We start from the raw sequence: 15,488 nt of genomic DNA on the forward strand, positions 1-15,488 counted from the left end.
AAAATGTCAAAATAGCGAAGATGGGACACTGAGTACAAGGGTTGGAGCATCGATGTTGATGAGACGCTACCTGGAATATTGTGTGCAGTTCTGGAAAGCTTAATGTAGGAAGGATGAGATTCAACTAGAGAGCACGCAGAAAAGATTTACAGGAATTCTACCAGAATAGAAGGGCTTAAGTTCAGAGTTCAGACTGGACAGGCCATGATGTTTTCCCTGGAGTGAAGAAGGCCAAGGGATGACCTTATGGCGGTATATAAAATCATGAGTGGGGTAGATCAAGTGGATGGTCATAGTGATTTTCCCAGGGAAACAGAATCTGAAATTACCAAGCGAAAGTTTAACTTGAGGGAGTAAAGATTTATAATGGATCTGAGGGATTCTTTTTTTCTGCACAGCAGGTATGGTACAAGCTGCCAGAAGAAATGCTACAGATGAATATAATTACAATACTCCAAAGAAATTTGGAGAAGTTTATGGATAGAAAAAAAATTAGAGAGACCTGGGCCAAACACTGGCAAATAGGAATAGCACAGGATATTGATATGCACACTGAATTGGGCCAAACAGTTCATTTTCATAAATTTATGAATCAACAGCTCTTGTTGAACATGTGTAACTGGAATTGTTATTGGTACTGGCTTATTATTGTCACATGTACCAAGGGGCAGTGAAAAGCTAGTCCTGCATACTGGACATACAGATCAAACCATTACACAGTGAACTGAGGCATTACAAGGTGAAACAATAAGCAAATGTGCAACAGCTACAGAGAAAGTGCAGTGCATGTAAAACAATAAGGGTCAAGATCAGAACAAGGTAGACTGTGAGGTCAAGAGTACATCTTATCGCACTAGAGAACCATAACAGTCTTCTAACAATGGGGTAGAGCCCGGTGGTATGTGCTTTCAGGCTTTTGTATCTTTTGCCTGATGAGAGAAGGTAGAAGAGAGAATGTCCAGGTTTTTTGGTTATGCTGTTGCTTTACTGAGGCAGTGAGAAGAGCCCATGGTGGGGAGGCTGGTCTCCCTGATGCGCTGAGCATTATCCACAACATTCTGCAGTTTCTTGCAGTCAAAGAGTAGGTAGAGCAGTTGCCATACAAAGCCATGATGCATCCAGTAGGTGCATTCTATGATGCATCACTAAAATGTTAAGTTTTATGGGGATATGACAGGTTTCTTTAGGGTCCTGAGGAAGTAGAGGTGCTGTTAAGCTTTCTTGGTCGTGTTGTCAGTGTGGCTATACCATGACAGGCCATTGGTAATGTTCACTCTTAGGATCACATTCCTTATTTTACCCTCTGCCCTTTTAAGAAGCTTAGAAATTTTAAACACCAGAACAGTCTTTGAAAATGGAAGCTCCAATTGAAAATTGATTTTTTTTCCTCTTAAATTCACCTATGGGAAGAATAAACACTCAGGAGTATTAAAAAGATATGTACGCATCATAAATAAAGGTATCTGCTTCATTTCTGTGGATGTGTGCCAATATGTAAGTAATTATTTTAAAATTCCAAGATAAAATTTATTACCAAAACTCATTGCACCTCAACTTGGAGAGAAATTCTCAACATATTATGCAGTGTTAAAAAAACATTGAAGCAATCTGAGAAGGCTGGAATTAAATCATAGCCCTGAAGTCACTCCGAAGTTGGTTTATTTTTGTGCATTATATATGCAATTTTATTTGGCTCTCTGTTCCTTCTCTCCCCTGCATCTACCCGTAACTACTGCATTAGAAATAAGTAATAAATCTAATTCCACAATGATATAAACATTTATTTTCTCATAACTCATGCACTAAAATGGCTTCGCTTAACCCTTGCAATTCTGTATTGATGCTGTTAACAAAAGATTTTCATGTAGGCACCTCATACAGAAAACTGTGCTCTTAGGAAAAGCTGGTTCTAATATTTGTTTGTGATTGGTGCACATTAAATGCAAGTAACTTGAGGAGTCCTTGCACTTGCTAAGATCTACCAGTACTTGTAGGATTAAGCCTACACAGTTAAGAAGAGCTGAGAAGTTATTATGCACCAACAGAAGCATTAACAGCAGGGTCAGCCAAATTATCTCACACAATCATCACGCTCGAGTTCAAGAGGAAGAGTTGGATACATGCACAGAGGTGCTGTCTGCACACTACAGTAGAGGTCGATACCAAAGATCAAAATCCAAAGGCCAATCAGAAATTCAGAAGTCAAGGCACGATGGCCTAAGATTAGAGTCTGGAGATTGAAGGCTCAGAGTCCTGTCCGGAAGATGGAGGATCGTTGTGTGTGGGTGGAAGGGAGGAAAGGGGCTTGTTTTGCTGTTGTTATGTTCTGTTTTACTCTGCTGAGTATTGTGGGCAGGCTACACCAGCAGTGAAATGTGTGGAGACACTTGTGGGCTGCCTCTAGTGCATCCTTAGGTGTGGTGGTTGTTAACACAAACAGGGCATTTCACAGTATGTTTCGAAGTACCTGTGAAAATAAAATATGAACCTGAATCAAAGAGCAGTAGGAACTGGCATCCAGAAAAGACCGTTGCCTACAATCATGCACAGGGGAAATGATACCAGTGTTACAATAAATCTATTGATCTGACAGAAACTGTCATGATCAGTGGAAACAACATCTAATCTCATCCATCAACTGTTGCATGAATAGACTGGTATTTCTCCAACACTGTTCTAGTATTTGGACAAACCTTTCTTAAAGGTTATACACTTACAGTCATTGAACTGTTGCATTAGGGTATAGAAGTGCTATTTTTCTTATAACTTAACTTTCCTATGCTTGCTTGTATTTTATATAATCACCTACAGTATATACATATAATTGTTCACTGAACTTTCCAGTAGTTTTTTCTGTATTTTTATAGAAGCTATTAGTTTTCTGTAGCAGGAGCCAGACCACTTCAATTTGGCTTTTTATAGGTTCAAATCATTCAAATTTTTGGTTATCTCTAGTCTGAGACAACTATGACTACTTTTTCTTGATCATATTCTATTGTTCATGTAACACTTAGTAAAAGTGCTGTCAATAAGTTTATGCCTCATTCTTGACATCTGAAGAACCTTTGGATAGCAAATGCATCAGATTCCGGATACAACGTAACCATGACAGAAAGCAGGCACTAATGGAACGATCATGAACGATGTGTAGTTTTGGTCTTAACTGGTTGTGCAAAAAGTATTTCCCATTGATTTGTTTCCTGCCAGTTTTCAAAAAGGAAACCGAGAAGGCTGGTAACAAAGGGAAGGCAATGTTGAAATGATGTCACTAAGGATTTAGTTTAGTCATAGCCTCTTGTGTATGGTAGTGGTTGCTGGAAGGTCAACATTTAACACTCAATCTTTATGAGTGTAGAAGCAGGAGAAAAGTTATTCTCAACACACGCTGCTGAGCTTGTTTTGAGAGCAGCTCAAACATAGGGAATGAGCAAAAAATCAGGGAAAAGCAAAAATATTCCCAAACAAGGACATTGCAAAACTATTAATCTGCCACGCAGAGACAGGATTGCTGAGGTGACAACTGCCTTTCAAGGAGATGCGATGGTGGCTTCTACTTATTACGAAAAAGAAACATTCACAATCTGCTGCCATTCAGCTGCAAAACAGCACAGATTTGCATTTCTGGTCAGAAGCTAAATGCATTTCATTGGCTTTGTATCTGTACTCGGCACAATGACAATAAAGTTGAATCTGATCTAATCTATCAATTCAAAATACAGTGCAAGTTAGCTTTGCTCGTGAGTGTAGCAGAGCACCTTGCATTGAACAAGAATGGCTTTTTCAGTGTCTGTGGACCTGCAATCCTCGGACAAGTAGACTTGAAGATGGCAGACCAAATTCACAAATGCTCTGAGTCCTCACAGCCACAGGAAATTATTGCCCATTTCAAGAGATTTTATGATCAGTGGTGGTCCCCAACATATTGCTGTTGGGGGAGTAGGCAAAAATAAAAAATAAAAATAAAAACAGTTAGGTGTTAAAGGTAAAATGGTGAGACTCCTTACGAAACAACCATGATTTTTGCTCATTCCCCATGTTTGAGCAACTCTCAAAACAATCTCTGCAGCGTGTCCTGAGAGTAACTCTTCCCCTCCCTCTACGCTCATAGAGATTGCAACTTATGATTCCAGGTCTAACCACTGGCAATGTGTTTCACTGCTATTGTGTATGCTCTGAAGTAGGCTCCCCAAGTGTTACAAGGTTTGCCCTGAGGCCTTCTGTCAACATGTGCCTCCTTCCTCTTCAAGAGGCATACACTGTTGGAAAGCTTCAGGGAATGCTTTGTAACCCAGGGTCACTTGGGCAGCCCATTCCAGAAATCTCAAAATATCAATATCAATATCTATCTATCTCTCTCTCTCTCTCTCCCTCCCTCCCTCTCTCTTCCCTCGCACTCTGCCTTCCACTGTGCTGTTGCACCAGATTGTGTAGCTTAGAGTAGCAAGCCCCGTAGTGCCCTTCAGGACATTCTGACAGCAGATTCATATCCTGGAGCGCTCTGCACTCAGCCCAAAGCCTCCTCATGGCTGCAGCTACAACTATGAGCTCTGCCACAACCAGATCTGAAGTAAACAAGGAAATAAGGAGAGATTGCTCTTGGGGAGAAGGTTGGTTAGATTTTCAGCATTTCTTCTCTCATTGCAATCATGGTAGTGTTTGGTGTGTTTATAAAGGTCTCTGGTAATTGCTGTGTGACATTACTCTGACTTACAGGATTCTGCACAAATCAGTTGGTCTTTGTGTGTATTTAGCAGACACTCCATTTGCAGTGTTTCATAACAACACGCACGGCAGAGTGAACTCACGTAATAGAAAGGGAGTGGAGGACCCATGGGCAAAAGGCATGTCAGCCTAGGATATTCAGGAATCGAGTGCTCAATCTAAACCTTAAAAGCATAATATAAAATAGGCATAAAATATTCAAGAGAGAGGTAACTAGATTTTCCAACACTCCTGTTGGCAGGGTACCTACAAAGGTCAATTCAATGTTTAAAGCTGCTTGCCCCAATTCAGGAACAGTTATTACCGTCAGGCTCTTGAACCAAAGAGGATAACTTCACTCAACTTCACTTGCTCCATCATTGAAATGTTCCCCAACTTATGGACTCGCTTTCAAAGGCTCATCATCTTATGTTCTCAATATTTATTGCTTTTTTTCCTTTTTGTATTTGCACAGCTTTTTGCCTTTTGCACATTGGTTGATCACCCGAGTTAATGCAGCCTTTCACTGATTCTATTATGGTTATTATTCTATTATGGATTATTGAGTATGCCCACAAGAAAATGAATCTCAGTGTAGTATCTGGTGACATATATGTACTTGGGACTTTAAAGGAGCTCTGGACTAGAACATAGCCCTGATTTGACACCAAAGAAATCACAAATATTGTGTGTTTTAAAGTCAGCCATCTTTTAGCTTAGCTTCCATAAATTTTGCTCAAAATGTCCATTTTATAATAAGCACTGTGGACTGCAAAAATTCTTTTTGCGTCCTGCATAATCTTAGTTAGAAATCTTTCATGCTGGTGGGAAATTATCAAAAAACCCATACTTACAATGATTTGTTTTAATATCAAATATTTTTGGCAAAATGTTGCATTGGTTCAAAGACATTAGATCAAGATTGAACTGCATCTTGATCTCAATTCCAGAAAAGATTAAAAAGTCACCATTTAATACGCTTCAGTATGCTGAAATCATCTTCCAAACTGAAATGAAAATGAGGTTTGGTTATCAATGTAATCTGAAAAGCTTTACTGTGCAACTTGGATTGGTTTGAATATATTTTTCAAAGAAAAATGATAACACACCTCCAAGGAAAAATGAAGGACAATTAAATATATCAAGCTTTCCATCTATCATTCTTGACAAATTCAATTTATCCATTTGGGGTTGGAATAAGAAGAGGGGGTTCCAATGAACAATCATCTTTCTTTGTATTTGAAGACTACTTTCATGAAGTAGAAAAATCAGTGATCAAAGGAGGACATTCAAGATTAAAAGATACTATAGAACTATCAAAGGTAGAACATTTGCTCTGGCAGAGATTCCAGGAGAGAGGGGTAGCAGGGAGATAATGTCCTCAAAAGCAAGAGAAATATTCAGACAGCATGAACCGCCAGAAGGCTGTCAGCACTATTCAGGGTCAGATGTATTTCAACCACCTGCAGCCCAATTCCTGCTTGTGGAATGGCCGCAGCAGTGAGGACATTTGGGAGTCACAGCTGTGGGAATCTGGTGAAAAGTGAATTCGGGCAGTAAGTCCCACACAGCCAACCCACTCATTCTTTAATGGTGTCAGATTCGCAAGCTGAGCAGTTGTCATGAATAAACCTATCATAAGTTTAGGAGAACAAAATATTTACCTCATTTAAAAAATAAAATTGTTTTCCTTGTTTATAATGCTCTAGTCTTCCAGCTAAATCACAAATCTATGCTGACCATGAAAGTAATCCTAAATTCATGTTGTGCATCCTAGAGTTTGGGGAATGCAGAGTAATACACACGCAAAATGCTGGAGGAACTCAGCAGGTCAGACATCTCTGGAGAGGAATAAACAGTCAACATTTCGGACCAAGACCCTTCATCAGGACTGGAAAGGAAAGGGAAAGAAGCCAGAATAAGATGGTGGGGGGGGGGGGGGGGGGGAGGGGAAGGTGTACAATCTGGCAGGTGATAAGTGAAGCCAGGTGAGGGGAGAAGGTAAGGTGTTGGAGAGAGAGGGGATGAAGTGAGAAGCTGTGAGGGGATAGATGGAAAAGGTAAAGGGTTAAATAGGAAGAAATTGATGAGAAGAGCACAGTGGAGCATGAGTGAAAGAGAAGGGAGGAGCACCAGAAGGAGGAGTTTAGGAGTTGGAGAATGCATCTGTGAATCCATTTATTCAATGGCTATTTGAAAGATTAAAGCAAAGCCAGGTGGTTTAAAGTTAAAAATACCATAAACCAGCATTCTGGTAAACTCACTTTGGTTGTCATTTTCGCAAGCAGTTCCTGCAGATCCATAATGCCTTGCACCAGGTTAAGGAAGTCGCTGCATGTTGGACATGCTCCAAAATGGCAAGAGTAAAGAAAGGACAAAAACATAAGAATTGAGGCACAGACTATATAAGATACAACACTGATGACACTATTGCCAATCATTATTTCAAAGCATCCATTTTACTTAGGATTCCATAGCAACAGCAAGAAACCACATTCTGCTATGCAATGCCTCCAAAACAATAAATAACACTGGCATGCACAATATAACATTATACTCTTCCAATTTAAATGGGCATGATTTTCACAGCAATGACAAAATAAGACTCCAGTTGTCACTATGGAATTTGTAGCAAACCTGTTTGAAAGCAGACATTCCGTGAATTTGTATTCCTGCATCATCTCCATTCACTCCCCTGGTGCAAGTTGTCAACAGAATTTTATTTAAATGTTGTTGATTTATTCTCAAGCTGTATTCTGTTTTCATGCCACTGAAAGGATACATTTCTGAAAGGTTTATAGCTCTACACAGAGTTTCTATAAAAAAATTAGGTTTTTTGAAGTGGTTAAGTTTACACAGCCTTGGTTATCAGATTTAAGGACATGGGCACAGAAGGAACAGGAGCAGGATGAGGCCATATGGTCCCTCAGTCCTGCTGTTTCAGTGAGATCACATCTGATCCGATCTTGCCCTTGGTTTTATTCTCCTCTGTTCCTTTCACCTTCCACATGGACAATAAATCTAGCCCACCCTTGAATACATGCATTTATTCTGTATCAGCAGTTTTCAGCATAGGGATTCCAAAAAATTCACCAGCTTCAGAGAAGAATTCACTCCATGACGCACTTGAGTGTCCTCTCAATCTGAAAATATGCCCCAGTTTTAAATACCTGCTCTTCAAAGGGAAGCACATCTTCTCAGCAACCAACCTTTCAAATCACTTTAGAACCTTATATGTTTTCAGTTTGATTACCTACCATCCTTCTGAACTGAAATGAGCCAGAGTCAACCTCATCAACTTTTCCTTATTCAACTAACACATCAGTTCAGGAATCAACCTACTGAATTTTATCTGAACTGTATCCAGTGCAAGCTTTCCACTCCTGAGACAAGACAGCCAAAACTTGTGCAGTCATCTTTTCTGTATCACCTGAGTAAATGCCTGCTGGAAAATTAAATGTACCATATCTACTGATTCTTCTATATTCAGTAACCTCATTATATTCCCATGAACTTCTAAGTTTTTCAAGCATGATTTCACTCTCAGAATACCATGTTAACTCTGCTTGACTGTAATTATTGTTTTTAATGTAAGTTCTGCTACTGCTTATCCAATAATGGCCTACCATTTCTTCATAATGATTTATGTTGATGACTAGTTCAACTGGATCATTATTTCCTGCTTTTTGCCTCCCTCTTTTCTTGAATAAGATAGTTAAATTGGCAGTTTCCCTATCTGCCAGGATCTTTCCAGAGTCTCGGGAATGTGGGAAGATCAGGAATACAAGGGGATCTTGTAGCTTCCAATCTTATCAAGCACCTCTTTTCTCGTCAGTGACGGTTTTAGGTACTTCCTCCTCCCCACCCCACCCCCCATACCCTTCCCCTAGCTTTTTCCTACTATTGTTGGGATGTTTTTAGTTTCTTCCACTATGAAGATAAACTGCATATAACAAATTTGTACAAAGTCTGTTCCTTTCCTCATTCCCATTTAATCATTCCCCAGTCTAATCCTTTAAGGGCTCATCATCTAAATACGACATTCATTTTTATTTATTTGTGGAACTGCTCACCATCTGTTTTTGCACTCTTGTTAGCTTCTCATCATAACCCATTTTCCTTCTCCACAACAGGACAAAGACTAATGACAAACAAGAGAAAATCTGCGATGCCAGAAATCCAAGCAACACACACAAAATGCTGGAGGAGCTCAGCAGACCGGGCAGCACCAGTGGAAAAAAGAATTTTGGGCCGAGATGTCAACTGTACTTTTTTTCCCCAGAGATGCTGCCTGGCTTGCTGAGTTCCTCCAGCATTTTGTGTGTGTTGCAAAGACTAACGACTCATTTTCATTAATTGATCAACACCTATAACAATCAGTGATTATTGCTGCAAATACTTTAATAATGTAGAATATTTTAATTTTACATTAATGTGTAGTTGTTGTGCATAGCATGCTATAATTAGAGAAAAAAATCAGCTTTTGTGAGCATTTAAGTACGATATATACTCAGTGATCACAATATTAGGCACAGGAGGTACCAAATAAAGTGGCCAGTGATTGCATGTTCTAAATTTGGCATGTTGTACATTCAGAGATGCTCTTCTGCACTCCACTGTTGTAATGCTTAGTTACTGAGTTACTGTCACCTTCCTATTAGTTTGAACCAGTCTGGCGATTCTCCTCTGGCTTTTCTCATTAACAAGGTATTTCGCCCACAGAACTGCCACTCACAGGATTTCTTTTCCCCACCATTCCCTGTAAACTCTAGAGACTGTTGTGCGTGAAAAAAACCAGCAGATCAGCAGTTCGGGCAATACTCAAACCATCCCATCCAGCACCATTATTCATGCCACAGTCAAAGTCACCTAGATCACATTTCTTCCCCCCCATTCTGACATTTGGTCTGAACAAAAACTGAACTTTTGACCATGCCTGCATACTTTTATGCATTGAACTGCTGCCATATGATTAGCTGATTAGGTATTTGCAGTAACGAGTGTACAAGTGTACCTAATAAAGTGGTCACTGAGTGTAGATCTTGAAACAAGAACAGACAAGATGTGGAGTAGAGGGACCAAGGTGCAGGATTCACAAAAGTCTCATACGTGGGTACAGCCAGTAAGTAGGAACGCTAAACTTTTTTTTTTGTGGATGGTGAATGAAATAAAAGTAGTCAGACTGTGCTTAAATCAGTCAGAGGATTGATGGAATATTAGTCTTATTTAAGAAAAAATGCAAATGCCTTCAAAGCTATATAAAGTAAGTGCAAAGGATTAACATCTAGAATATATGTACAATATATAAACACAAGAGATTTTGCAGATGCAAATCCAGAGCAACACACAAAAAGTTCTGTAGGAACCCAGCAGATCGGGTAGCATCTATGGAAATGAACAAGCAGTCGACATTTCGGGCCCAGGCCTTGCTTCAAGACTGGAAAGAGAGGAGGAAGACAAAAGAATAAAAAAGTTAAGGGGAGGGGAAAGAGGACTAGCTTGAAGGTGATAGATGAAGGCAGGTGGGTGGAAAATGTAAAGAGAATTTGATAGAAAAGGAGAGTGGACCATGGGAAACAGGAAAGAACGAGGGACATTGGGGGAGATGATAGGCAGCTGAGAAGAGGTAAGAGGACAAAGTGGGAAATAGAAGAAGAGGGAAGGGGGAGAAAAAATAAATTGCTGGAAAGAGAAATGAATGTTCATGTCATCAGGTTTCCTAGACGGAATATGTGGTGTTGCCCCTCCGCCCTGAGAGTGACAAGTTGGACAATGGGAATATGTTTTACCTCATGGGAGAACCTACAACCTGGCTTCACAGATGAAGTCTTTTATTGCTTTAAGAGAGTTGCAAATCTTTGGAACTCTTCCTCAAATGTTGATGGAAACAGAATTATTGAATACTCTTAAAGTAAAAGAATGTGTGGGCACGTGGACAAGTGGTTAAAGGCATTCGACTAGCGACCTGAAGGTCGTGAGTTTGAGCCCCAGCTGAAGGAGCGTGTTGTGCCCTTGAGCAAGGCACTTAACCACACAGTGCTCTGCGACGACACTGGTGCCAAGCTGTATCGGCCCTTGCCCTTCCCTTGGACAACATTGGTGTCATGGAGAGGGGAGACTTGCAGCTTGGCAACTGCTGGTCTTCCATACAACCTTGCCCAGGCCTGCGCCCTGAAGAGCAAAGACTTTCCAGGCGCAGATCCATGGTCTCGCAAGACTAACGAATGCCTTTATTTATAAAAGAAAATATATTTTTGGTGAGTGAAGAGTGACAGGAAATGGGAATACAGAAATGGGACAACAATTACATCAACCATGAACTTCTTAAATGCCACAGTGAAATTAGAGGGCCAGTAGCCTACTTTTACTGTTAATGTCCATGTTCATATCAGAATTAATAATCACACCTTTCTTGATCCGAACAAGACTTCAAAAGTAGCATGAACCTTTCTTTGGAGTTTCAGTACATTCCTTGGCATACACCAAGATTCTGAAGATCACCAAAATATTCCAGAGGCCAGGGGCCAGTGCACCCCATCTTCACATCACTATTATAATGTGAAGAGTGTGTTTACTAGTCAGTTGAAAGCAGCTTCTGCAGTGCCAGTCATCGATTGGCCCATTCAAAGGATGCAGCAGCTCTTTCTCATTGGTTGTCTTGTGTACCTTGGCAGCAGAGTCCAGTTTCTGGTGCCACAGGGGCTTCTGTTTATCTCTAGAGACTCATCTTCACACTAGGTCGCGACCAGTGCTGAAGAACCATCGGGAAAGTATGCTGCAGATATAGGAGGGTCCACACACACACTTAGCGAAGCATCTGGTTGTTGAATGTTTAGCTTTCTCGTTCTGTAACTTGGGGAAACTTAATGAGGTACTTGTTGAGTTTGGAGTGTTACTGAATGTTTAATATCTTAATTTGTTTAACTTAGGGTGGCTTACATGTTCAGTCAAATGTTTTACTGTTTGTCTGTATATAATAAGCTTATTTACAATCAGTGTTTGCTGTCTCATTGATCAAACCCCTGAACCTGTTCCCTCGTAACAATTATCGAGCACTTCAATCTAAAAACCGGTCCCATGGTGCTCAAGACAAAAAGGGTCTCTCAGAAGACCATTAGCCCCAGCTCCATCCACTGTCCTGTCATAATTCCAATACAGAAGGTGTAGTACTTTATCAGGCTGGGCTTGTAGATCTGTCAACCACAGCACCTCATTGCTTCCATTTAAACACAAGGTGAAATTATATAAAGAAGTTCAGATGTGGTGTATTATAGAAACAGGACCTTTGACCCATCACATCCATGCTAACCATTCTGAACACATTTATGCTAACCCTGTTCTCCAACATTTCAGAATCAGGTTTATTACCATAGACTTGTATGATGTGAAATTAGTTGTTTTGTGACAGCAATACAGTACAAAGATATAAAATGATGTTAAACAATGCAAGGTAAAGGAAAAAAAAACAAGACATGTGGATCATAATCTGAGTCTTGCCAACTCAAATTCTCCTCTAGGTGGTCCTTAAGCTAGAGAGTCATTGCTTCTTTCACACTAATGTACAGGTGGTCAATGGATTGCAATAGGGCTCCATTTGCCATCTACTGCTCATAACCCAAACCGTTCATAAATGAGAAATGGAGAAAAACTGTGTTTGGGAAAGTGAGCAGATAGAGGAAGAGCAGCCTCCAGCTGGACTCATTGTCAGTGAATGAACAATTGAGTCTGCGCAGGGCTCCCTGCTGTACTCAGGATCAATCCAGCCTCGGGTGATCACGGAAAGGGAAAGAGGTGGAGGGCCGGAAAAGGGCGGCACTTGGAAATACCTTGTTTTCACAGCAGCTGGTAAATCTATCCCAAGCACCCCACCAATCTCCCAAACACTCATTTCTATGTATGGGCTGTCCCTAAAATCCAGTGTCCGTGTCCTCAGAAGGGGATTTAACACACATTGCAAACACCAACTGCTGGATTAATTCAGATGAGAAAAGATTATGCAAGTCAGTGCTTTGATGATGAATGAGCTTAAATGAATCTCACAATTTCCAATGCACTCGCTTCTGATTTGTTATTGCTGCAAAGCTGAATAAGAACAAAATATTGGAAGAAAGATGTCTATCCACATGTCTCCATTTCAAAACAAACACCATTTTAAACTGGCAATATCTCAAGGTAAAGAAATCAACTCACTGGAAAGAGATGGACATCGTGGAGAATGAACTTTCCTTCCTGTATATCTTAGCAATGATTAATATTTAAAATTGTGAATCATGAAATCTTAATTTTGATTCCCCTGTTTAAAAATTCATGTTTGCATTTGTACTCCTGACATAAAACAAGATATGCAGCAGAGGACATAATTTTGCAGCTCACAACATTTTTGCATCTGTATTAACAAGGTGTTTCTGCACTGAAATATGTCACATCTTTCTATCTCCTGCGAGCAGTTTTCAGGTTTGGGGAAAAACCCATCGTTAATGGGAAATGTGGTGTCAAGAAATAGCTCATTAACAAGGAAAGGTACTCAAGATTTTATAGCTACAGACCTGTTAAGTATATTAGAGCCATTTATGTGTCAATGCAAGAATCACTCATTACTTTAAAAATGGCTGGTGCTGAGGATTAATACAGCAGCGTCCAAATAATGCAGCCTTCTTTCATTTGCCATCACAGTATTAAATTCTCCTCCAACCATCAAATTAACCAAATGAAACACTCCAAATTTATTTGATTTTCATTGGTCATCAGTCTAACACAGAAAATCTCAGAGGTGGTAAGAAGACAATGTTTTACAGATGGGAACAACCAGTGGTGATTCAATTAAGTTAACCAAAGTTGAAGGGTCACGGCCATCTCTGGCACCAGGGTACATAGTACTGCAATAGGCTGACAAATCCCTCACCAGCCCTTCACATGAGTTAGCCAACCCTGAATGAGGAATTACAAAACAGGAAGAAAAGGCTCCAAGAATTTCAAAATACTCAAATGTTACTTCTCTAAGGATCATCATCTTGTCACAGTGGGGAGGTTTGTGAGTTCCTGAGATCCCAGGAATAATGCTGTCTCTTAGCTCCAGGTAGAGTCAATTATAGTGGTAATATTAAGGAGGGGGGGAGGGGTTGCAGACATAGAAAGATCCAAAGATCCAACCAAGACCTCACTGGTGGAAGATGATGACACATCACATGGTATTGAAAGGCAGAGGATGGCTGCATCAATGAAGGATCTCCAGTTGACTTGCATTCCATGCCACTAGATTCTACCCTGTCAAGGGCTGGCTGTGCCCATGCATCAGCCTCCCCACATTAAGCAAAGTCATGCACAGACGTTCTCTATTAAGGGAAGAACGGATTGCACGACTCAACGTTAAGACAGCAAGGATGGAAAAGATGAGGCCAAAGTGTTTGTAAACATTACAAATTATAATTAGTATAGCAATGATCTCCTTTCAGTGTCATAACTTCTGTCACCTGGAAAATCAAATCATATACTCTGCTGACTTGCACCTATTTTAAATTTGCTGGGTCAAAATCCTGGAACTTCCCTCTTAACATTACCACGTGTGTCTCGGCACTGCACAGCCTACAGTCAACCCCATCAGAAACAAACACCATCTGTTAACACATCTTCCTCCACAAGTCAATGTTTGCGACTAGAAGCAGAACTATAGTAAATAAATAATTATATTGAATTGTGTCAATTCAACTGACAATTTCATTGAAATTTATGTAAAGAGTCTCATGGATAATTTTCACGTTTATTTCTAAGAATTCTCTAAAAACAAAAACGATTCATTTTTTATTTGATAAAATGACATCTACGCTGATATCTCACATAAGAATATGAGTTCCAATCTTCAAAGAAAGGCACCAAAATTGATAGAACATTAACATTTAAATTGAAAATGTTGACCATGTTTGTATTTAAGTGCAAAGTAAATCATTTTCATGGCTCAGATGTTTTCATCAATGATAAGACTTCCTTCACTAGGTGTTTGAGGCAAGTTCACTGCACCACTTCTTCACATCTCAAGTGACAGCCAAACTGATAGCATTGGTTAAAAACCATTACGGAAAAGCAAGTTATACTATAAATGTTTTGTGACTGTAATACAGCATTGGAAGGTTCTAGGAGGCAAGCCAACAGGATTGAATTTTGACGAGCATAAAGGGAAGTTATGAAGGAATTATTCTCACTCAGCAGTAGTTTTGCACCTGCTTCAGTTTAGCTGCCCTCCAAGAGGACCACAACCTTGTCATAGGGGTTGGAGGCTAGTGTGCCTCAATGACCCAGAAAGCTATGTTGGCTGGAATTACGCTTTTGTGCTTTTGCTCTTGATAGGGTCACCAATGCCAAACAGGGCAAAGGGTAGAGGGCAGACTAAGAGTGGTCCACCAGTCCTCCAGGGCGAACAACCCTGACTGGTCAGAAACAATTGTTATGGAAACAGCAATGAAGAATCCTCCTATATCTTGTGCGATTGAGAACCCTGAACCACACCTGGGGCACAATAGAGAAGATGGCCAAAAACTGAAAGAGATAGAGGAGCTTCATTACTGCCCTAAACGCCAGCAGCGTAAAGGCATTAACTAAGTCTGTTTAGTAGCAAATAAAGCAGAGCCAATATTCAGCTGGTTCTTCGCTTATTGAAGGACTGCATCAAAATTTCAAAGTAAATCTATTATCAAGGTATGTATACAGCGTGTGGTGCGTGGCCAAGTGGTTAGGGCGTTGGGCTCACGATCTGAAGGTCGTGGGTTCGAGCCTCGACCAAGGCAGTGTGTTGT

At 40.2% G+C, this 15,488-nt stretch overlaps 1 protein-coding gene across 5 annotated transcripts in view; it reads right to left on the reverse strand.

Annotated features, from left to right (window-relative positions):
• The window catches only part of LOC140205268 (protein kinase C-binding protein NELL1-like), a 1,028,119-nt gene that overhangs the window by 812,727 nt on the left and 199,904 nt on the right, over positions 1-15,488 (reverse strand). For all 5 annotated transcript variants that reach the window (XM_072272741.1, XM_072272739.1, XM_072272737.1 and 2 more), the window contains one exon: positions 6,966-7,048. In XM_072272741.1, coding sequence (XP_072128842.1) covers positions 6,966-7,048 — 83 coding nt within the window. The remainder of the gene's footprint in view (positions 1-6,965; positions 7,049-15,488) is intronic.

Source organism: Mobula birostris, chromosome 11 (genome assembly GCF_030028105.1).
Source record: "Mobula birostris isolate sMobBir1 chromosome 11, sMobBir1.hap1, whole genome shotgun sequence".
NCBI classification, from domain to species: domain Eukaryota; kingdom Metazoa; phylum Chordata; class Chondrichthyes; order Myliobatiformes; family Myliobatidae; genus Mobula; species Mobula birostris.